Genomic DNA, 25,770 nt, shown 5'->3' with positions numbered 1-25,770 from the left:
AAAAAAATCTGAAATGAATCCATTAGTTTGCACTGCCACTCCCGGATGTTTATAAGTAACTTAATCCACCCAATAAAAGTGTTGCCAAACCGTACATTTTCAGAATCTTAAAAAAAATAGTCCCATCCCACCCTATCAAACGCCGCCTCGCCATCAAGTGAGATGGCAATGATCGGGGTCGGATTATTCGCTACTTACCACATAATATTTATAAAATGTCTAATATTATAAGAACAACTATGACCATGTGTAAACCCCACTTGATCTATATATATATATATATATATATATATATATATATATATATATATATATAATAAATGTTATTACTCTGTTTAATCGATTAGCCAGATTTTTTGACAATATTTTTACATCTAGCTGGATCAGGGAAATTGGACGGTAACTCTTACTCTCACTTGGATCTTTGTCCTTTTTAAGAATCAGACTGATCCGGGCTTGTGTCATGGTTGGCAGAAGCTTTCCATTCTTTAATGATTCCATATAAACTTCTAACAAAAGATTTCTAACAAAAACTTATAGCGTAAGATCTAAAAAATTCAGCGGCAAAGCCATCTGGCCCCAGAGTCTTGCCTGTAGGGAAGGCCTTAATTACCCCGCCAAGCTCCTCCAAGGTTATCTCAGAATCAAGAGAATTTTTTTGCTCATTTGTCAATTTAGGGAGTTCTAATGTTTCCACAAAATTTCTAATGCTTCATCAGTAGACGAAGACGTGGAACTATAGAGATTAAGATTCTTTAAAAGCATTATTAATATCAATGGCTGAGGTAAATATTTCACCACCAGCAGATTTCACTGAGGGAATGGTAGAAAAAGACTCTCTCTGCTTTATATATCTAGCCAAAAGCTTCCCTGCTTTGTCCCCCGACTCAAAATATGCCCAGAATAGCCAAAATTCCACCTGCCGTGACAAAATAGTATTATATCTGTATTTCAATCGGGTCAATTCTCTGAGGCCATCAGACAACATTCGGCGCTTCAGCTCTGTCTCTGCACTTTCAATATTCCCTTCCAACTCCATGAGTTCTTGTGCTTTGGATTTTTTGATGTATGAGGCATACTGAATGATCTGACCCCTAAGAACCACCTTAAGTGCCTCCCAAGCCATGCCCACAGAGAATACTTAGGACCAGTTGGTCTCCATATAAACACTGATTTCAGCCTTTAGCATTTGTTGGAATTCAGGATTTTGCAAAAGGGATATACTGAAGCACCAACTATATGATTTATTTTTCTCCGTATGTGGCAACACCTCTAAACTCACCAGGGCCTGATCTGAGACTAAAATGTTTCCAATTGAGCAATGGTTAATGATTAGCTGGTTATGCTTGGCGCTCCGCCTATGCTGACGTCATCGTGGGCATATAAGCCGGAACCCAGTGTCACACCATCAGGATTTTCCGACCAAAGGGATGGAGAGCATACAGTGGCAAGCTACAAAAAGCTCCACAAATAGCTGACACCAATAGAACATTAACAATACAATATACAATACAATAACTGTTTCTTTACAGCTTTGTTGTGCATATCACCCTGACACTTTAAAAAGCTGCTTTTGTTTACAAGTAATTAAAAAAGGTATGAGTTTAATCCTCAAAGACCATGCCACCATGCCATATGTTCACACATTCTTAAGTCATATACAAACTCTAGGCAGTCAATTGAATAAAAATTTTTAAATAATTACATAATACATTCACGATTAATCACAAGCACATATATACCATACGTATAGTGTAAATATTTGCACAAGCACACAAATTATTATTTTATTTATTTATTTTCATTTTGCATAGTCATTTCATTAATACTTAGATGAAATACCCATATAAATATACCACTTAGAGGACAGGGAATTAGTGATGGCATCTGAGCAGAATTAAATTAAAATGTTACATTTTCAATAGCCAAGATTAACGCTTATTTGATTCTTCAACATAACACAAAATAAAGCATAATATATATGAACAGAATCAACTATTATCCCTTTTTAACCCCCATTATAATTACATACATTCTTGAAATGATGGAGTGCCTTTTGACTTCCATCCTCCAAGAATTATCTGTCTGCCAATTATTACACTAGTTTGGACCCAGCTTTTTGTAAATTTATCACCTACTTTAAGATCCGCCCCATCAACCAATATACATAGTCTAGGGCAGAATGCAATTTGAGTGTCTAAAGCCTCACAGACAAAATTCTGGACTCTTACCTAGAATTCTTGAATCTTAGTGCAGAACCACAAAGCATGGGCTATGTCTCCATCCTCCAACTGACATCTCCAGCAGATAGGTGTGTCTTTTAAACCAAGCCTAAACAATCTAGAGGGAGTCCAGTAGAAATGATGCAAGATCTTAAACTGAATAAGGCATACCCTTGCATCCCTAGACATAGTTTAAAAAAAAAAATTATTCTTTCCCACTCCCCATCCTCCAATACAAAGTTCAAATCTCTTTCCCATAACCTCTTAAGAGCTGTTAAGGCTCCATCACCAAGACTCTGAATCAACGAGGAATAATACACTAACACTTCATGCTCCTTTCCAAAGGCTGTGAGCACCATACACAGTGTGTCTGCAGCCTTAGGGGGCTGTGTGTACTACCTCCAAAAGTCATAGACAAATGTAGTAAAGCCCAGCTGTCAATATTACATGAGAACCTTTTCATTAGTGGGTCAAAATTAACTAACTAAATCTCTCAAATTTGCTGGAAATAAAATGCCTAAATACCTAATGCCTTGCTTGGGCCATTGAAAGGTGCCAGGATGGAAAGCTGTGGCAGGGAAATATGCTGTCAGAGCAAGAGCTTCTGATTTAGACCAATTCACCCTATATCCTGAAAATTTGGAGAAATAATTAATAATCCTATGGAGACTAGGCCTAGATCTACTAGGGTCAGAGACAAATAATAATATATCATCTGCATTGAGTGGAAGTTTATGCACCACACCTCCTGCTACAATACCAGTAAAATCATCCTCTCGTCTTATTGCGGCTGCTAATGTTTCCAGGGCAAGACAGAATAATAAAGAGAAGAGAGGACATCCTTGCCGGGTTCTGCTACCAAGAGAAACATAATCTGAAATGAATCCATTAGTTTGCATTGCCGCTAACAGTTGTTTATAAAGTAACTTAATCCACCCAATTAAAGTCTTCCAAAACAATACATTTCCAAAATCTTAAAAAGATATTCCCATTTCACCCTATCAAACGCCTTCTCAGCATCAAGTGAGATGGCAGCAATCAGGGTCTGATCATTCTGCTTAATCGATTAGCCAGAATTTCAGACAATATAATTACATCTAAATGGATCAGCAAAATTTAATGATAACTTTTACATTCATTTGGGTCTTTATGTTTTTTAAGAATGAGACTGATCAGGGCTTGTGTCATGGTTGGCAGAAGTTCACCTTTCTTTAATGACTCTGTGTAAACTTCTAACATAAATGGAGCCAGTTCTGTGACATAAGATCTAAAGAATTCTGCGGCAAAACCATCTGGCCCCAGTGCCTCACCTGTTGGGAAGGCTTTAATTACCTCAACAAGCTCCTCAAAAGTAATATATGAGTAAAGAAAGTATTTTTGATCAGTCATCAATTTAGGAAGTTCTAATGGCTCTACGAAGTTGCTAACATCCTTATCGATAGACAAAAACATGGAACTATAAAAATCAAAATAGAATTCTTTAAAGGCCTTATTAATATCTGTGGCAGAAGTAAATATATTGCCTCCAGATGACTTCACTGAAGGAATGGTGGAAAAAACCTCTTTTCCCTGTCTTTTCTCCCGACTCAAAGTATGTCTGTCTTGCCCTGAATAACTAAAACTCTACCTTCTGTGACAAAATTGTATTGTACCTATATTTTAGCTGAGTCAACTCTCTAAGACCATTGGATGACATTCAGTGCTTCAGCTCTGTTTTATTTTTTTTACTTTTTTCCACCCAATTTGGAATGCCCAATTCCCAATGCGTTCTAAGTCCCCGTGGTCGCGTAGTGATTCGCCTCAATCCAGGTGGTGGAGGACGAATCCCAGTTGCCTCTGCGTCAGAGATCGTCAACCCACGCATCTTACCACGTGGCTTGTTGAGCGCGTTGCCACGGAGGCATAGCATGTGTGGAGGCTTCACGCCATTCACCGCGGCATCCACGCTCAACTCACCACGCGCCCCACCGAGAACAAACCACATTATAGCGACCACGAGGAGATTACCCCATGTGACTCTACCCTCCCTAGCAACCGGGCCAATTTGGTTGCTTAGGAGATCTGGCTGGAGTCACTCAGCAAACCCTGGGATTCGAACTAGCGAACCCCAGGGGTGGTAGCCAGCGTCTTTACCATTGAGCTACCCAGGCCCCATTTCAGCACTTTTAATACTCTTTTCCAATTATAAATCTTATGAACTGATGAAAAAAAGGTGTAGTCCCTCCCAGATGGATTCAGAAGTCTCCATATGTCTGTAAAATATTTTTCCACATCCTCTGTAGTGTCAACATAAAGGGTCTACACACTTTTGCATTACTATGATCAAGGACCGGATCCATTAACAGATTGAAGTCTCCACCCAAAACCATATCATGGAAGATCCCAGCTACTTGTAACTTTCCCTCAAGATCTATAAAAAAAAAAAATTCTGAACATCAGCATTGGGTGCATAAATATTAGCCAAATTAAGATTTTGCTCCTGTATTTTAGCCAAAACAATAATGACTCTTCCTAAATTATCTTTAATCTGTTTGAGACATTTAAATTGTAAATGCTTACTTATCAATGTGATGACTCCCCTGCTCTAACACAAACCAGCACTGCAAAACACATGCCCACCCCATGCCCTACCAAGGTTTTCAGCTTCCTGTGAAGGTGTTTCTTGAAAGAACACTATATCAATTTTTTACGCTTAAGAAAAGATACAATCTTCCTTTTTATAGGGTGTCCAAGCCCATTAACATTCCACATGGAGAGAAACATTTTACCTATATTAAAGTGTGACATATTGACATGCAAAGAAAAATTTAGTACCCAAGGCTAAATTATATAGACCACTATCCAAAATTGATGTAACCATAAAATCCTTAATAACCCACAGAACAGAACTTCAACCTTGCGCATAGCAGTCTCAACTAGTGTCCATCCCCCAGAAATCCAATGGTCCATGCACGCTCACGAGATTTTCCATGAGCCCATTGCTACTTCATTAAAGTGTTTTTTTCCCGTAAACTGTACCATTGAACTGCACATAAATGTTTTCAGTGAAATAGGCCCCAGTAAACAACAACATCGAACCCACAAAATAAACTCAAAAAGTAAATAAAAGAGAAAAAATTATAAAAAAGTAGATGAGAGAGAGAAACAGTGGGCAATCAACCAAATAATAAACCCTCTCAGACTGCATCAGCAAAATGCACGATGTGTAGTCCATACCGCTGATTCAGCGTGGGCAAAGCCACCTACTCACTCCATTGAATTAATGAAGGCCATAGCTTCTCATGGGCATATGAAAGTCTTGCGTCCATCCTTGGCCTCAATTCTCAGCTTTGTCGGGTAAAGCAAAGCAAATCTCACCTCCTGTTCGTGAAGTAACTTCTTACACTCTTTGAATCTATCCCGTTTCGCTTGTGTCGCTCTGGTGAAGTCCGGAAAAACAATAATGTTGTCATCCTCCCAGCACAACTTGCCTTTATTCCTTGCCACACATAAAAAAAGGCTCTGTCTGCTGACCGCAAGAATCTTGCCAGAATGGATCGGGGCCTGTCACCCACTTTGGTAAGCTGACCAAGAGCTCTGTACTTGACCATATCTTGACCTTCCTTTCCCTCAGGGATTCCAATGAAAGGAACATTATTATGTTTGCTTTGATTTTCCATATCCTCCAGTTTTTCCCACACCTGATCCAAATCAGTTTTGGTGACCGGTGGGTTAGTCTGCAGATCTTTTTTGGCCACTTCCAGAAATTCGACTCGATTTCCAACCTTGTCTATTCTTGTGATAAGGATGGAAAATTTCTCCTCCACTGATGTGGTCGCTCGATACATTTCCTTGAGGCCCTCCATGTCGGTCAAGATTTTCGTTAGTCCTGCATAAATGTTCACAATATCTTGACCTACATCGTGAGGCACACTGTCATTCCCCACCGGACACCCGGCATCTTGATCATGAGAGGCGTCAGACGTGTACGAACATAAATGCTTTTTAATGTCCCCATAGGCCGACGATTTCTAATTCTTCGACATCCTACACTCCCAGCTCAGTTTAGCAATCAAAACTAATTCAGTTCTCACTGAGTAATATTGATTAAAAAGATAATTGTAGCAAAGTGAAGCGGAGCTTGCCTCTAGGCTTCTTCCACTTGCATTGCATCACGTGACTCCAAAGATGATTTTTAAATAATGAAGTTGAAATAATGCACATGGTTGGCTTCAAAGGAAGCATATTCCATAAATGAACAATCTCGGTGATCACGGTAGGTCTGTCTTTAAAGTTTTATAAGTTGTCTATGGAAGAAATGAATGGGATTTTTACTTCAGGAACCAGAATGTTGCTCTCTATAGTCTCCACGTTAGCTTAGCAGGTACAGTATTCGATTGTCAACAAGGATGTCTCCTAGCAACCAAACTGATAACCGATGCTAAAATGCTAGGGTTTGTTCAACAGGTGTGCGATTTTCAAAAGAAAGTATAATTTGTCTCATGTCTCTGCAAACGTTTGCTAAACAAGTTTAACTAGGAACTTTGACTCATTAATGGATATTATTTAATAAAAGTGAATGTTTGTCATTGACTCTGTAAATCTCCCTGGGTGCCAACATGTTTATGTGATGTCACGCACCCGCATCTCGGCAAAATCTGAGCGGAGTACTACCGCACTTTCCAAGTTGGAAGTCCGACTTCAAGTGGCATTCCATTGCACTTTTCCTAGTAGGAAATTCTGACTTCCCGAGTTGAATGGAACACAGCATAAGTGATTTGTTCTCTGTATACATTTCTGTTACAAACTTTACCAATACGGGTAATGTATTTTAGCAAATTACCCTTGTGGATAAACTGCTCTTTAGGCAGAATTGCCATGTTTGGGTTAATCTGAACTTCACACTATTTAAAAAAAAACTTTGAACCAGAAGATGAATTTCGCTTACTTTGACAATTTTGGACAACGCTTTTTCTTATGAATCATTCGAGCACTTGATGTGCTGAAACTCTTCCCACACAAAGTGCAGCAGAATGGCTTCTCTCCAGTGTGCACTCTCTCATGGATTTTCAGTAGTCCTAATTGATTAAAAGTCTTTTCACAATGTGAACACTTGTAAGGTTTTTCTCCAGTATGAATTCTTCTGTGTCGTTCTAAGTCGCTAGCTCTACGAAAGCTACTCCCACACTCAGAGCACACATGAGCCTTCACGCTAGTATGTACTTTATGGTGCAGTTTAAAACAGTCCAGCCGTGAAAAACTCTTTCCACAGAGAGAACACAAGTAAGGCCTCTCATTTGCATGAACTTGCATGTGTCTTCTTAGGTACGATGCCAAAATAAATGTTTTATCACACTGATCACATTTAAATGGCTTTACTCCTGCATGAGAGAGCAAATGATATCGAAGACTATCTGTTTGTGTGAAACTCTTTCCACACTCTGTGCATGTGAAAGGCGTTGCTCCAGTGTGAATTCTTAAGTGATGCCTTAGTTTTGCTTTCTCTGTGAAACACTTTCCACACTGATCACATGTGTAAGGCTTCTCTCCAGTGTGAATTCTTATGTGAGTCTGAAGGGTTCCTTTAGTTTTGAAACTCTTTCCACAATGGTGGCATGTGAAAGGCTTCTCTCCAGTATGAATTCTTATGTGATTACGGAGGGCTGGTTTACGCAGAAAACTCTTATCACAATGATGGCATGTGAAAGGTTTTTCTCCAGTGTGAATTCTTATGTGTTCATTGAGGACTCCTTTACGCACGAAACTCTTTCCACACTGATGGCATGTAAAAGGTTTCTCTCCAGTGTGAATTTTTATGTGATCATTGAGGAGTCCTTTACGAAGAAAACTCTTTCCACACTGAGGGCATGTGAAAGGATTTTTGGATTCCATTATTTTTTCTAAGAGTTCATTTTCAGTCTGTGAGCCACTAAATAATTTTTCTCCAGTTGTGACGTTATGAGGTTCCTGATACTGATGTTTCTCCTCCACTTCTTCATTCAGTTCTTGACTTTCCTCTTTCACTTCCATCAGGTCTAAAATCAACATATTATATTGTCAAAACACAATTAAAGGGAGTAAGTTGTAAAAAAAAACAAATAGGAAATATAAACATGATTAGTGTATATATAAGTGTTAATACCACTAAATCTAATAAACAACAGCCATAGCCCAAGTTATGATCATTCATTTAATTTATGTTCATATTAAAGGTGCTGTACGTGATTTTTGAACTTTCATATATTTAATGTCCCAAAAGCTGGACAGAAAATTCTGATAAGATAATTATCTCTATATAAATACAATTGTAACCTCTCTGCTAAAAATGCTATAGAAATAATACAGAGAAACATTAAGATATATTCATTTTAGTTAATAATGATGGGTGTCCGATTCAGTTATATGATGTAAGATTTGTAAGCCTGTGATAAGCTAAGTTAGATAACTTACAAAAAGAGTGTGAGTGGGGTTGGTTGGCACATTGACTTTTGGGTTCGTTGGCACATTACATTGGGTATACAGTAAAAAAAAAAAAAAGAGAAAATAATTCATAACTTTTATACACACTTTTTACCAACTTAATACATCAAGTGGAGAAATTTCATGTAATTTAACTTAAGTCATAAACTAGACATGGCCCTTTTAAGAACCAGAGTTTTGCGACACTCTCTCATGTTAGAAACGTGAAAACATACATTGTGCAAGAGAACTCCCGGTTTTGTTAATCAGTTGATAATTCTTTGGGTAAATATAAAATTTTACACAAAATTCTTATAAATTACATTAAATGTTATTTTTGAAGGATGCATATGGATTGACTGTGCGGAGTTTGACCACCTTTTGATGCACATGTGAGGACTGGGTATGTAAATGTAGAATTAATCATATCTTATTTAATGATTTATAGCCCAGAGTGTTTTCCATTTAAGTGTAATATGTGTGAAAATGTGTGTTATTAGGGCTGCAGCTATCGATTATTTTAGTAGAGTATTCTACCGATTATTCCGTCGATTAATCGGATAAGAAATACCTTTGCCTTCTTAAAGAGCAATAGTAAATATACAAAAGAGAAAAGGCAGGTCTCTTAAAATGAACAACTAATTGGTTTCCTTTTTAGAAAAATCGACATTTATTGCTTAAATTGCATATGTTAAACAGCATATTATCTGTCAAAACTAAACCCATTTAGTTCATTTAAGTGCCATATTACATTCTGGGTTTTAAAGAAAACATTTTCTGAAATGCAAAAACAAATAAATAAAAAAATTAAGTAATTTCAAATTACTATAACCTAAACACAACCTAAATAATAATAAATAATAATAATACATAAACATTGCTTTAAATTGGTGCAACTTAACTTTCAGAACTACAAGTTTCAACCAAACTACAGCTCAGGCATAACGTAAGCCTTTACGGTCTTCTTGGAAGGCTTTGTTGCATTTGTAGGAGGCAAAAAAAAGAAAGAAAAAAAAAGGGGTTCTGGCAGGGTCGTATCTCCTGGATGAGGTTGACATGGTGTGTGTGTGTGTGTGTGCGCACATGCAAGTGTGCGTAAGCCTTTAAAGGAGCATGTGGTGGTTGTAGTGAAGAAAAGTGAGCATATTAACATGCTCAGAACTGAGGCTTGCTCTGCGCTTTGATGCAATGTTTCCTGCTGCAGAAAACAGATGCTCTGATGGCGCGGATGTTGCCAGAATACACAGCAAGGACTTTGCCAGCTTTGCCAATGTTGGATAGCGTGCTGCATTTGTTTTCCACCATGACACCAGATTCTCCTTCTTGGACAGGGGATGTTCTCCGAAATACATCAAGACCTCCATCTGTACAGTTTGGATTCACTGCTGCTCCTCGTCTCATCACTGGTGCTGGAGTCTGATGATGATCCCAGTATACTGTCGAGGAACGATGTTGCACCCTTGACATGCATTACTGAGTTGTCTTGTGCTGTGCTGGAGGCTCCATTTTCACTTTCGTTGGGCTGCCTCGCTTCCTTTTTGGCAGCAAGTGCCATGGCTTGGACCTTGAATGCTTCGTCAGCAGGCAAGAAGTTACGTTTTCTAAACCTGGGATCCAAAGCAGCAGCAATCTGTGTTTGAGACTGTTTGGAGATTCAGGTTGAAACACAGATAGTCCTTGCCATCTTGCTGTGATCTGTTCTACCACACGAGCCTGGTATGACCTTACTGGTGCAGTCTCATAAACTGAACTCTGTACGGACTTCTTAAGGCTTTGCACTAGCTGTGGAAGTGCAGAGAGGGTAACATAATGTTGCCCACTCAGAAACACCGTAGCTCCTTCAAATTGCTCAAGGGCCTGGCTCAGATCCTCAATCAGGTTCCACTGTTCAGGCTTAAGATCAAGGTAGTGGTGTTTTCCTCTCGGAGTCACTGCTGGGTCCAAGAGTGCAGCAGTCACTGGCCATCTTTGTTCCAGAAGCCTGGATAACATGTGATAAGTGCTGTTCCAGCGAGTACTTGCGTCTTGAACCAGCGTGTGTTGTGGTGTGCCCATTTGCTGCTGATTATCCTTTAGCTTAGTGCATGTCACCTTTTAAAATGTTCGACAAGGCAACTTGCAGCAGCCACACACTTGGAGATAGCTTGGTGGTTCTTCAGAGCGCTTTGCACAACCATGTTCAGGGTGTTACCTGCACATCGCACTGATGCCCATCCATGCTTTTCTGCAAAAATCTTCACCACTGCAACGACATTAGCACTGTTGTTATAGACAACAGCTTTGATTTTCTCTGGTAGAATGCTGAATTTGGCAATAACATCCTCAAGCCACTCTGCAATATTTGCAGCCGTGTCTCTCTCTTCAAGGGACATCGTTGTCAGGCTGTGGGACTCCATTTCCCAGTCCTCCCCGAGAAAGAGACACATCACTCCCAAATATGCCTCTGTAGCACAGCTCATCCAAATGTCTCCTTAAGGGTGTTCTTCAACTTGCCTTTGATTTCTTCATACTTTTACACCATAATTTTCATGAAGTAGGTTCTTGAAGGAAGTGTGTACCTGGGACTGAAAGTGAAAATCATCCTTTGAAAACCTTCAACCTCCACCATGGACAGTGGGCACATGTCTGTGACAATCATGTTCAAAATGCTGTATGTGAACTGAACTTGCTCAACTGAACATGGTGCAGCTGTCTGCAGGAAGCTGTCCAATATGCTGTGATTTACTGAAAAAGAGGTGAAATAATAATTATTGATATTTATTACTAGGCCTAAATATCATACTGTAAGTTCATAAGATTGAATAATGTACATTTATTTACTATGTTGAAGGGTTGCCCTACACCTCCTGACCCTACTCACTGCAATCAAATAAACTGAATATATCTGCTGTATTGGATTGGTGCATTTTAGGCTCAAATTTCTACTTACACCCCCTAATATTTTGCTTTCTGGGGTATTTTATGCATCACTGTAAGGGGAGTACGTGTGTGTGTGTGTGTGTGTGTGTGAGACTATAATAATAACAACAACATGAATGAAGCTCAGGCAAATTGTCTGTAGCATTTTATTTTCTGTGGCAAAACTTAGCTAACTTAGGGACATCATAACTAGCCAACATATTGATTTACATTCTTAACTAGCAATTACATATAGCCATAATTAACACACATTATTCACTAGCCTTCATCTCAACTAGCAATCATACTGAAATGCTAACATTAAGATTACCTTGTTTCGGGTCCACACTGTGGACTGGATGCGTAGACTGGATGCTTTCTGCTGAGATGCTGAAGCACTGACATTGTGCTATTGTGGTAGGCAAGTTCTGTTTTACAATAGACACACTGTACAGAGTTTTCTTTTCTTTTCTTTTTTTTTTTTTTTAAGCTTAAAATGGTCCCAAACTTTGGACATTTTCTGTCGTTTTAAAGGCCCGTCTCTTCGCCTCGCTCCTCGCTGTTTTCTCTCCCTTTCTCCATTTTGCAATCCGCACCATCAAATCACGTCCACCTCACATATCCACAGCGTAAGCGCGTTGTGCAACAGTACTAATAATCTGTGCAAAACAGTGACCACAGAGCAGTACGGATTAAACAAAGCTTCGATGCAAATAATTAGCATTGATTATTTTTAGTAATCGAGTAACTCGAGTTTCTCGAGGAATCATTTCAGCCCTATGTGTAATGAGAATTTTATTGTTTAAATTGTTATACATGTCCTTTAAGCCTGGTTAGAAATGCATAAAATGCTGTGCCACCTCTGGGAGTAGCATACACCCCCCTAAAGGGGCAGATACTCTAGAAGTGGTGATTACTGCTTTTGGAAAGGGTCATGAGGCATCAGTGTATTACTCCCTGTTAATTCAGAGTCTGGGGGAAGGAGCTTCAACTTCTCTCAAGAGATTATGGGAGAGAGATTTAAACTTGGTACTGGAGGAGGGAGTGTGGACTAGGATTCTAAAAAATGTCAAGTCTGCATCTAGAGATTCAAGATTGCGTCTGATGCAATTTAAGATTTTGCATCAATTATATTGGACACCCTCTAGATTGTATAGGCTTGGTCTTAAAGACACACCCACCTGCTAGCGATGCAATTCCATCTTGTAGATGGAATCAATAAAAACAATTTATAAAAAAAAAAGTGCCCGAAGAGGCTATTTAACTGCAGCAGTTTAACTCCACGTACATGACAATACTTGAGTTCACTGCCTCACGGAAATGTCAGCCCACCCGGGCAGAGCTCACATACAACATGCAGTGACAATTTTAATGTTAGATTTTATCATTTGAAGTCCTAAACTCAGCAAAAAAGAAACGTCCTCTCACTTTCAACTGCTTTTATTTTCAGCAAACTTAACATGTGTAAATATTTGTATGAACATAAAAAGATTCAACAACTAAGACATAAACTGAACAAGTTTCACAGACATGTGACAAACAGAAATGGAATAATGTGTCCCTGAACAAAGGAGGGGTCAAAATCAAAAGTAACAGTCAGTATCTGGTGTATCCAGTATCCAGCCTCTCTCAGCCTATTGCGGACAGTCTGAGCACTGATGGAGAGATTGTGCGTTCCTGGTGTAACTCGGGCAGTTGTTGTTGCCATCCTGTAGCTGTCCCATAGGTGTGATATTCGGATGTACCGATCCTGTGCAGGTGTTTTTACACATGGTCTGCTACTGCAAGGACAATCAGCTGTCCTTCCTGTCTCCCTGTAGCGCTGTCTTAGGTGTTTCACAGTATGGACATTGCAATTTATTGCCCTGGCCACATCTGCAGTCCTCATGCCTCTATGCAGCATGCCTAAGGCACATTCACGCAGATGAGCAGGAACCCTGGGCATCTTTCTTTTGGTGTTTTTCAGAGTCAGTAGAAAGGTCTCTTTAGTGTCCTAAGTTTTTATAACTGTGACCTTAATTGCCTACCGTCTGTAAGCTGTTAGTGTCTTAACGACCGTTCCACAGGTGCATGTTCATTAATTGTTTATAGTTCATTGAACAAGCATGGAAAACATTGTTTAAAGCCTTTACAATTAAGATCTGTAAAGTTATTTGGATTTTTACAAAATTATCTTGAAAATACAGTGTCCTGAAAAAGGGACGTTTCTTTTTTTGCTGAGTTTCTATATTTTGCTATTTAGGCTCATAGCTTACTGTGCATTTTTTGCTGCTATTTTGCATGTTTTAGGAAATTCTATTGCAATAAACATTCTTATTCCCACAACCAGACGAAAAATGATTAACCATTCATGATACTTTGTGATTAACTGAATGTTAAAAACAGTAACCGTGCACATAACTAATGCAGAACAAGCAATAGACCTGAGCAGAACCTGTCCTGAAAAAGATTGTAAAGTGTATTTTTTTTATATAATTTGTTTGCCTTGATTATTATAAATCACATTTTAACTTTTTAAAAATATAAAAATTCTACTTTTTATCAATGAATATTATTTTTTGAAATTGTATGCATAATAATGATATGAGCTGTCAATGTTTGAAATAATGTGTACAATTTACAAGTAATAACATTAAGTTTACATTCATTTGTATAACACACACTATAATGGTACTGTCACTTTGACACCGTTTCCCCCTGGTATTAAAGGGGTCATGAATTGGAAAATCAAACTTGCCATGATATCCTGACATATGAGTTCATAGCACTATAAAAACATACTGTAAATTTCAGAACCGAAAACTTCTTTGTTAGTCCAAAAAAGGCTTTATTGAAACCAAGGTGCCAAAATGGCTTGTTCTCTACTTCCTCCTCACTAATACGTCATAGTGAGGTATTACATCAGCACAGGCCAGCCTCTGCATAAACAGATCAACGCCTACTTTATCGTCGACACTACTTGCGACCCACTGGTCTTGCCGTTAGAGTAGAGCGGTGAGATTATTTTTGGAGCAACAGGCCATGAAGATGTCAGACGTTGTGCAGTGCCAGGTTGTGGGAAACTAGATTTCTTGCATTTGCTTTGCAAGGATCCCAACATTAAGAAAGATTGGCTGACCTTCATTTTTAATGAAGTCCCGGATCGCGTCGGTAAGAACATGTTTGTTTGCTCACTTCATTTTACAGATGATTCTTTCCCAAACAAGACACAGTTCAAAGCAGGCTTTGTAGAGAGACTTAAATTAAAAGTTGATGCAGTGCCAACTATATTGGACCAGACAGTGATGTCGCAACAAACAAGTGTGAGTATCCATGTTAATTGTTTTGCTTCATATGTTACAGACTGTTAGATGTGTACTGAGTATTTGATTTGATCCTAGGGATTTTAGACGCTCCTGTATTATTTTTAATGCACAGGGATCTCTAAGCAGTATATATTTTCTTGTTCTGTTGGCATGATGGCATAACTGCCATAGATGCACCTAAAGAGTACTGATAGCCCAGTGATTAATAAGGTTTTCAATTGACCAAAAATTTAAATCGGTTAAAACTGCACATCAAAGTAGTTTTTGCCTTTATGAGGATGTTACTGCCTTATTACTAAAATCTTATTTTCAAACAATGTATTTTAAGTGTTTTAATTGAGAATCATGTGACGACACCAGTCAAAATGTCATACGGGATAACATTGATAATATTTTCAAAATTCATTATATTAAAACTTTTTTAATCAATAATACTTAATGAATATATAAAGTGAGCCAGTAACCAATATTTAGAGCTCGGAAAATAAAACTTGCACAATTATTTTTTCTCACAATGCAATTTTTTTAAATGTGACCCTACTTGTTAAAGTTCTTTACCCACATTTTAAAGCTGCAATGTGATTTAAGCTGCAAAATTTCTGAAAATGTTTTACAGTACTTGGCATCATACTATTATTGTTTTCTCAACTCCATAAAATGAAAAGATGAGTTTTAAGGGAAAAAAATCTGCATTATCCCGCTTGACTGATATTGTTACTCGGTATGACACCTTGAGTTTACACATGAATTATCATTTTTACACAGCTTACACATAATTGGTGTTCATAAATAATTAATTTGTATGTTATGCAAAGGGAGTCACACTTAAAATAGTTTTTTCAAGGAAATTAATTAAGCTATGCTGTAAAGAAACCTTGATGCTCTCTCTTTGTTTGACAGTGGCATCTAGAAAATTCATCAAAATGTGAAAACTGTACATATACATATTAACTGTTAATGATGAATAATTATATAAATATTAAGCATCTAGGCAAATGAAAAACGTTATGAATATGGTGCATTCTCTTTTGACACAAGTTTAAACATGAAATAGCTAATAACATACTGTGTACAATGAAGTATGCTTAATAACATGCTTTATTAACTGAGAAGAAAAGTTATTTCATGTTTATTAAGGCTTTATTAATGTGTAATGATATACAATGTGATCCAACAAATTAATCAGCAGTAATATACACTAATTATTTTTTTTATTTTATTTTTTTTTGGGGGGGGGGGGGGGGATATGTCCACATTTTGAGCTTCAGGTAGCATATTAGCTTACAACAAACTGGGACTAGCTAACTAGCTTGTCTGGTTGTTGAAGATAATTTGGTATAGTTAAATTTACATATTTTGCAAAAATTTTATTCTTATCACTTCTGGCATATTTTATGCCGACAGGTTTAACATGTTAAGCTTGGGCAGAGCAAGCAAGCAAGCAAGCAAACCTATGGAGAATTTGTCAGTAGGAAAGTAAGTTACTCACTCACCTCAGTTGAATTTCCCGCCACTGAAGAGAGAAAGAAAACTGCATGTGATGTCACTAGAGTGGATGGCCTTTTCTTAAAGGGGCGGATTGCCCAATATGACAGGTTGGACATTTATTTAATTTAATTATAATTTAACAATTAAATATTATTATTAATATATTTATTTTTTTAACTAAACAATGTTCATAATAATGTGTTAATTAGGGGTGTACAATATATATCATCTACGATAATATCACAATTGTTGTTTTAACGATATGTGAAATCACATCGAGTATGTTACTCATTTTCAAAAAACAATCAAAAAGGCGTATTAAGTGTCCACGAATTCACTGCGTGCTGTAGCAAAGTAGTATATAGTACTGCACATGCGCATTCAGATCGTGATGTTGCACAATAGATTGCGGTGTGTATGACAGAATTTAAAAATGAGCGAAGAAACGGTGAGAGGAGAAGATCAAACACCAACAACCTCGCAACCCATGCTAGATTTAATTGCTAGACGTGGGTCATCATCAATAGCATGGAGGTGGTTTGGTTTTGAAAGGTCAGATGCTAGTCAAAAGATACCAATCTGCAAACTGTGCCGAAAATCGGTTACAGTCAAAAGCAGCTCGACGACCAACATGTTTCACCATCTTCGAACTACTCACCGCACTGAATATGAGGAATATGAAAAGCTTTGTGAGTCAACTGAACACAACACGCCTGCAGCTGACAGGGTAAAAGCAAAAAAACACTCCACAAATTTTGGCCGAATCATTTAGCAAAAAAGTTCCTTACGACAAAAAAAGGCGACAGATGGCAAGATTTAACAAACGCTGTCACCAATTACATTGCAAAAGACATGGTGCCAATTCAAGCGGTTGAGAGAGATGGTTTTAAACAGCTTTTGAAGACTTTAGACTCAAGATACACACTGCCTGGGCGAAAATATTTTAGTCAAACAGCGCTGCCTAAATTGTACGAGTCATGTCGCCAAACTCTTGTGCATGAAGTGCAGAAGATTTCACCTTTTGCCACAACAACTGATTTGTGGTCAAGCAGAACATCCGAACCATACCTCTCCTTGACAGTACATTTCATCGATGAAAACTGGCAACTGAAAAGCTACCGTTTGCAAACATCTTCCCAGATGACCACGCAGGTGACATCATTGCCCAAGGTCTAACTGATGCGCTAGCATCATGGTCGCTGCCAGAAGACCGCATGGTTTGCATGACAACAGACAGCTGGGCTAACGTTGTCAGTGCACTACGGATTAACAACTGGAAGAGGTTTCCTTGTTTTGGACACAGGCTTCATAGTGCCATTGGTAAGCAATTTTGGTGCTTCTATGAAATGCAAATTAAGGAAAATAGATCTTGTATTTGTTGGGATGTTTAAAAATACAAAAAGGAACAATGATAATAAGCATAGCTGCTATATGACAGTAATATAATAAATGTAACATGAATATAAATTAAATATAATATTTTCATATAAAATTATAATATTAAATAATGTAAATTAGATAATATTGTAATGTCATACCTGAACACTTTGAATGTTCAACTGACTTAAAAAAATGTTTTGTCTATTTTAAATGTATTCCAGGGAAGAGCATGCGGGATCCTAGAATAAACAGAGCCATTGGAGTTTGCAAGAAAGTGGTCGCTGCTTTTCTAGCAGCTGGAAAAAGAAAAAAAAACACTTGCTGATGCACAAGAGCAGCTGAAGCTTCCACAGAGTCACCAACAAGATGGGGCTCAAGACAGCACATGATTGAGAGATTTATTGAGCAAGAAAAGGCCATTCGTCATGTGTTGACTGCAGACAAAAAGCACAGGCACCTTGTGCCAACATGGCAAGATGCTGAGGTGCTGGAGGCGGTAAGCAAAGCACTTGGTCTTGTGTTGGCCTTGTTCAACACTGAAGTTCTGGTGGTGAAGTCTGATGACACAGACCTAACCAAAAAAAAAAAAAAAAAAAAGAAAAACCATACTGGAGTACCTGAACACCAAGTACACAGAAGAGCTGTTAAGTTTGGCATCCACACTTGACAGGATCAAAGCCATTGGGACAACAGTGACGACAGAACTCATGGCTATGGCGGCAGAGGAAGACAGCCCTACCCCAGGCCCCTTAACTGCTTCTGCTCAGGCTATGACAGCAGAAGTTGGAGCAGATGATGATGACACCAGGGAACCAGCAAAAAAGACAAAGAAGTATTTTGGCAGTTATTTCAAGAAACAACAGGAATTCAGAGGCGAGTCTCTGCACATTGCTATTGAAAAGGAGATCAAGAGCTACTTAATGATACCTGAGGTGGACAGTGATGTAAATCCACTTGACTGGTGGAAAACACAAGAAATAAATTTCCCTAGACTGAGGAAACTAGCAAAAAAGTACCTGTGCATCCCCGCTTCAAGCAGCCCTTCTGAGAGGGCTTTCAGCACAGGAGGAAATATTGTAACATGTCACCGTGCTGCTCTCAAGCCAGATGCTATGGAGAGGCTGGTGTTTTTGTCGCACATCTTGAAACATATGTGAATCTGAAGAAACCATTCATGGCAAATAAAAAAAAAGCTGCTGAAAACCTGTTTCCTCTGTCCTAGTGACTACTTTAAATTATAAAGACTATTTTACATTTTTGTCTTTAAATTGTGGACTTTGTTTACAGTAGTGTTATTTGTTTACATATGCTGTTTTTGTCCTGGAGTTTCCTAAGTGCAATATTTGACAAATCTGAATGTTTTTTTTAATTTTATTTATTTTTTTATTATTCTACAACTGTTTAACTTTTTTCTGGTATCTTTGTGCAAAATTGGACAGAACTTGAAGTTAGTCATTTAATTAAAAATAATATAGGCTAGTTTTTTTTTTTTTTTTTTTTTGCATCTTTGACTTTATGCAAAATTTTATAGAAGGGTATAATTTTTTTTTTCTTGTGCTGTGTTTGAAAGAAGTTTGCATTTGGTGACTTTAATTACAGTGTCATATTTTTGCTTCTTGCTTGTATGCTGCACAGTTCACCTTACAGCAGAGCAGTGTTTTGTATTGTTCTTACTTGAATGCTTCAGTTTTAAATAATAAAGACCTCTTTTCTTTCAATATATTGTTTTGATTAATAATATCAACAATCAATATTATCATGTTATGCTATTAATATGTTGTAAGAGGGAACTAGTACAATATGAGACTTCTACAAACATTTTTTTTGAAGGATGCAAAATATCGTCTGTTTATCGTTATCGGCTAAATCCCAGAAAATAGAGATATAATGTTTTGTCAATATCGCACACCCCTACTGTTAATATCACAATAAGAATGGAAATTATACAAATAAAAGCTGAAAACTGTATAAAAAGAATATAATGTCAAACATGTGTCATCCGGGATAACGGATGAATTTATGGGCTAACAGAAACTGTTATCCTATATGACAAATCTCAGTTTGAACCTTAATCAGGCAGTTGTTTTGGCTACCTGTAGAAATCTGCAACCTTGACCCTTTTTTTAGTGCTATCCCAAATGACACAGGATTTTACTACATAGTGTACCAGTGAGCAAAAAGGGTAAATTAAACACATTTTAAGAGAGACTTACTAACCTTTCACCCCGTTTGGGGGTCCTTCAGGGTCTTCCTGATTGTGAAACATCCTGTCTGATAATGTGTCAAAATAAAATGCCCCATAAAATTGCTCCAGATTGCTTGTTATCCTGGATGACATTGGCTGACTGTCAGTTTTGGGACAGAATGCTCCAAAGCATAACAATCAACTGGATGTCATATTTTTTTTAAATATTTAAACAAATTGTTGGCAACACTCATACAATAATGCCTGTGGCAGAGATTTTAGGTTTTATTTCATTTGTAAAACTTTTTGTAGCTTTTTTGCATTTCACCATAAGGTCCGGACAGTTATCCGGTATGACATTGTGTGACTATAATGTCGAATAATTCTTAAACTTTGTAAAACCATCATTACATATTCATATCATTTGATAAACAGAGATTAATAGATTCAAAAAATTTGTTTTTATAAACATTTTCCTTATTTTTACTCCATAAAGGGGTTTGGACATCAAAATTGCATGTCACGTCATCGGTCCTGATATCAATATATTTAGACAATCTCTTTCCTTTTTAATGAAAACATGACTCATTGTAATGAACAATGTATGCGTTTGTGACTACACTGAATATCAAATCAAAATCAAATCAAATCACTTTTATTGTCACACAGCCATATACACAAGTGCAATAGTGTGTAAAATTCTTGGGTGCAGTTCTGATCAACATAGCAGTCGTGACAGTGATGAGACATATACCAATTTACAATAAACATCAGATTTACAACACAGTTTAAAATCTAACATACACATAATTACACACAACACAATATACAAATAATAACATACACTGTACAGTATACAATACACACAATATAGAATACACATTATACAATAAAAAAACCAGTATATATAGTATATATAAAATATACAGTAGGTTGTATTGTACTGTATTGACATTCAGGCAATTGATAGTCAGTTGCAAGTGTGTTGTTAAGAGAATATAATTTATGACAGTCCAGTGTGAGATAATAAGATTAATAAAGTGCAGTGCTTAAGTATATTGATCGTGGGAGATCAAGAGTTCAGAAGTCTGATTGCTTGGGGGAAGAAGCTGGCATGGAATCGGCTGGTGCGGGTCCTGATGCTGCGATACCGCCTGCCTGATGGTAGCAGTGAGAACAGCCCATGGCTCGGGTGGCTGGAGTCTCTGATGATCCTCCGAGCTTTTTTCACACACCGCCTGGTATATATTTCCTGGAGGGAGGGAAGCTCACCTCCGATGATGTGTGTGGCAGTTCACACCACCCTTTGCAGTGCTTTGCAGTTGTGGGCGTTGCTATTGCCGTACCAGGGGGAGATGCAGCCAATCAGGATGCTCTCTACAGTGCAGGTGTAGAACCGTGTGAGGATGTGGCGGTTCATTCCAAACTTCCTCAGCCATCTCAGGAAGAAGAGGCGCTGATGAGCCTTCTTCACAACGTCTTCAGTGTGGATGGACCATGTTAGTTCCTCAGTGATGAGGAGATGTTGCTGCCCATTCTAACCACCTGGCGTCTGCTTGACAGGAAGTTAAACAGCGAGCTGTTTAAGCCCAGAGCCCGGAGTTTCTCATCTAGCTTGGAGGGCACTATGGTGTTGAATGCTGAGCTGTAGTCTACAAACAACATTCTCACATAAGTGTTCTTTTTTTCCAGGTGGGAGAGAGCAGTGTGTATTGTAGATGCAATGGCATCATCAGTGGAGCGGTTGTTGTGGTAAGCAAACTGCAGCGGGTAAAGAGAGAGAGGCAGCACAGAGCAGATGTAATCTCTGATTAGTCTCTCAAAGCATTTGCTGATGATGGGGGTCAGAGCAACAGGACGCCAGTCATTTAAGCAAGTTATTTTTGATTGCTTTGGAACAGGCACAATGGTGGATGTTTTGAAGCATGTGGGGACTACAGACAAAGAGAGGGAAAGGTTGAAAATGTCCGTAAAAACACCAGCCAGCTGGTTCGCGCACACTCTGATGACGCGGCACACTCTGATTAACCATCCGAAATTTTCAAAACAACCCCACACGCGCATAATGGCGGGGGCGTTTACACTTATCCACATGCAAAGATGTTACCCAATCACAGCAGTGGGCGTTTACACTGAAGTCTTCAAGAACACACGCCCCAAAAAACTGAGCATTTGAATCAGAGGCACAAAAATTGGATAGAAAATGACCAATTATTCCTAAATTATGACTACTTTTAATGAAAAAATAAAAATAAAAATCACACTAACATTATAAGTGGACCTCAAGGAACATAATATATATATATATATATATATATATATATATATATATATATATATAAAAAATCCAATTCATCACACCTTTAAGATGCGTCTTGGGTGGTCCGATCACATGTGGTCAGGTGAGACACGTCACTGTTTACACCTGGTCATTTAAATGTGTCTTTTGTGACCACATGTGATCGGATTTGAAGGGGAGGGTCTCTGATTTCATGACAATATACATCAATCACTCTGTCAGTGTGTTCCTGCATGACATTAAAGCACAACAAAGTCAGAAAAGACAAAGAAAGTGCAAAAAAAAAAAAACGGCACGCTATTTCTCCTAGATGCAGCTAAAATTTAATATAAGCACAAAAGCAGCATTTCAAGCAGAATTGTCCGTTATTTTAGTGGATGACCTGTATTAACCTGAGCTGCAGATGTTTGTGCTTCCCATAAGTGTCCCTGCATTTTCATTTCAGACACACTGAAGATCCTGTCGAGTTCTCGTGTTTATGTGTGTATCCACTAATTTTCCAATCGGATGGATGTTTCCTTTTAAAACCGCTCATATCCGACAAATCTTAGACTTGTTTTAAAGCAGCGGTTGATTAACAGGCGAAGGGTGGTGCTTTGCTGCTGCCGGCACCCACACAGTACGGATTAGCGTTTACACTTCAAATGAGATGCGTTCACATGCGTTTTTGACCACATTCGTATGTAGTTTTTGTGATCCGATTACAAAACATTTAGACCCCGTTTAGACCTGTATTTAGCACTGACCACATGTGATCCGTTCACCAAAAACGCATCTTAATACCAGGTGGAAACAGGATCTTTAACACATCTCACAGACTCACACAGGTGTTGCTGTTGGTTTTTTTAGCCAATTCATGCTCTTTGTATTAATTTATATGTCTTTGTACTTTTTTAACTGACTGTAAAGAACAGAGGATATTACAAGACACATTATTCAATGAAAGTGGAGTGCGGGATTTCATCTTTGGACACACTTTACATGGAAGAAATGGTCCGTTTTAATCTCAAGCAATTTGCAACAAAACATGGCGATTTTCCAGGTATTCCATTTCTTACATTTCTAAGAGCTAAATTCAAGCACTTTAAGCACTTCAAGGACCTTGTGTTAGCCCTGTAAGAAGTTATGAAAGAAAGCGCAGTAGGGGTAAAATCAAGTGACAGACAGATTATGATGTTTGACGGGTCATTTCATTTATGATCACTTGGACAGAAAGCAATGTTTCAAATTTAGAAATATTGAGTTTTGCCTCATTATGGTTCGTCATTTTTTTGGTTCACTATATATCAAAATTCCATATATCATCCAAGTCTCAACCCTATTTTGTTATTTTTCAATATTTGTATCTTCTATTTATCTTTCATTGTGGCTCTCTATAACATTTTGGCCTGTTGTGTGTTCAACAGATCCAATTATTTATTTTTGAATAAAATAAAGCTTTTGTACCTCTGTACATTTTAAAAACATAATTCCTGAGCAATACAGTAATCTAATGACACAATAAGGTACGTAAGTGGTAAAATATCGATATTATCTAAAACCTTTCATATTGGTGCTTCCCTAATAATAATAATAATAATAATAATAATTTAATTGTTCCACGTTGGCCTATTACACATACACACAGTTCAAGCCAATGCTGCATTTACTATTTAAAAGGTTTATAGAGGAATGCCATCTGGTTCACTTAATAATTAAAAAATTTAAAAATAGGACAATAGAGTGTTCAGTATTCAGAAAGCTAATCCATTCATAACAGTAAAATGGCTACTATTGCTCGTGTACAGCACATTTAATATATTTTTAGCTGTTATTTCACAGTTTAAAACTATAAATCTTATGAACTGCCTGAGGTTTGTTACTTTGAATTTGCTCAGCAGTCACAAAGAATTAAGAACGTAAACCCACCTCTTTGCTTCTCATCATCCTCACATTGCATTCTGCTTGATGCTTCTTGATCACTCATATCCACAAACTCCACTTTAATAAACTCCATCTTTACAGCTGTTTATAATGCAGATTCAGTTGTTAAATCTGCAGTTGATCTTGTCTGTTTGAAAAGATGTGTTCAGAACGTTTGGAATTTTTCTTCTTCATCTATGGCGCTTGGAAAAACAGATGAAGGTACTGCCACCAACTGGATTGGAATGTGGAATCACTTATTCTTCTTGTTTTATGGCTGCTCACTCCTATGGAGCATTACCACCACCTACAGTACATTAAAGACTACAAACATTATTCTTAGAGCTCTTTCATTTATGTAACTTGATTTAACAAGTGGATATTTAATCTTTATGTAAGCCCAGGTTGCAAACAAAATAAATGACAAACTATATTCAAGTGCAGGCTCCTGTCTAGCTAAAGAGAGGTGTGGGTGTAATTACTGTTAGTCCCACTTTACCAGTATTGCCTGAAAACTTCTGGGATTTGGTCAAACGAGGGTCTATAAAAACTCTTTTTCCCAGTATTTACTATTTATTCATTTTTGCCCTTGACTGAGGTAGAAGACATCCTTAGTTTTCAATAAATGTATAATGTCAGCTAATGTGGCATTTGGATCACAATTAAAAGTGCGAAGAAAAGTACAATTTTCAAAAGTGTCCCACTTTACCCTTATTGACCTTATCTAATAATAAGTTGCAGCTAGCAATCCAATAAAAGCTTGCCACTGTATGCATTTATATGATTTTGTAACATTTTTACTCAACATTAGACCTCCGACAGGTCAATCTTATCAAACTACAAACCAAGATATTTAAATATTGACACTTTTCAATGGTTGATCAAACATATTCAAGGTTATTTGATTATTAATGTTTTTCTTTGTAAACACTAATTTGACTTTGACACTGAGAATTTTAATCCCCATTGCAAGGACTTTTCCTCAAACTCTTTGATTGATTCTTGTACTCTTTTAACCACATATTGAAAATGTCAACCCCTTTCCCACAAGGCTCCATCATCTGCATAAAAAGCCATCCACATATGTGACTTTATCAAAGTATTACTGAAACATAATCATGGACTAGAGACACTATACCTTCTTATATGTTGCCTGTAGTAGTATAGCTCTGTACTCCTCAGCAAACACAGTAGGTTCCGACGTAGCCAGTTAGTCGTCCTTTCATCATCAGCATGGCATTACATTAGGATAACATTGTGATGATGTAAGTTCCATTTTTAAGAACCATGGCTAAAGTTCCAGCAACTTTGTGGCCATGAAATACTATGGAGAACACTATAGCAATGTGATACCTGGCCTGGTAAGAAAACAAGCTGGTGTTGTCAAAACTGTATTATTTTTGTAGAGACATCTGATATGCTATTTGGATTGTGCAAATAAACTTGATTTATTAAACAGTCAAATAAATAAAATAAAATAATTCAGAGTCACAAGACGCCATGCGAGGAGAGGACGTGTGAATGACGAGCTCTGCGCATTTTGCTAATTTTATTACTATTTGTGTCATAAACCAGTGAGATTCGATACACCCTGATTCTTAATTGTTCTAGGAAGACAATATGTAAAAAATTCAAGATCCTCAGGATCTGGAG

General features: G+C 37.7%; 1 protein-coding gene across 2 annotated transcripts; it reads right to left on the bottom strand.

The window, feature by feature from the left end:
• Window positions 1–1,559: 1,559 nt before the first annotated feature.
• LOC127440819 (gastrula zinc finger protein XlCGF8.2DB-like) lies at window positions 1,560–24,297 on the bottom strand. Of its 2 annotated transcripts, none has more exons than XM_051697750.1 (2): window positions 24,124–24,297; window positions 1,560–8,236 (listed from the first exon to the last, which is right to left on the bottom strand). In XM_051697750.1, the coding sequence occupies exons 1-2, from the start codon at window positions 24,209–24,211 to the stop codon at window positions 7,146–7,148; spliced, it is 1,179 nt and encodes a 392-aa protein (XP_051553710.1). In that variant the 5' UTR covers window positions 24,212–24,297; the 3' UTR covers window positions 1,560–7,145. The 2 variants fall into 2 exon arrangements, 1 of the variants encoding a protein (XP_051553710.1); XR_007897196.1 differs by lacking the exon at window positions 1,560–8,236 and adding an exon at window positions 9,357–11,384 and having other exon boundaries at window positions 24,124–24,253.
• Between the last annotated feature and the right edge of the window lie 1,473 nt (window positions 24,298–25,770).

Source organism: Myxocyprinus asiaticus, chromosome 5, assembly GCF_019703515.2.
Source record: "Myxocyprinus asiaticus isolate MX2 ecotype Aquarium Trade chromosome 5, UBuf_Myxa_2, whole genome shotgun sequence".
NCBI classification, from domain to species: domain Eukaryota; kingdom Metazoa; phylum Chordata; class Actinopteri; order Cypriniformes; family Catostomidae; genus Myxocyprinus; species Myxocyprinus asiaticus.
Note: the sequence above shows the minus strand (reverse complement) of the source record. Positions and strands in the feature narration are given on the sequence as shown.

Coding starts and splice junctions, on each gene's coding strand:
- LOC127440819 (XM_051697750.1), bottom strand. CDS start 24,211: ATGGAGTTTATTAAAGTGGAGTTTGTGGATATGAGTGATCAAGAAGCA. Junction 8,237..24,123: donor GGATGATGAGAAGCAAAGAG/GTGGGTTTACGT, acceptor TGTTGATTTTAG/ACCTGATGGAAGTGAAAGAG.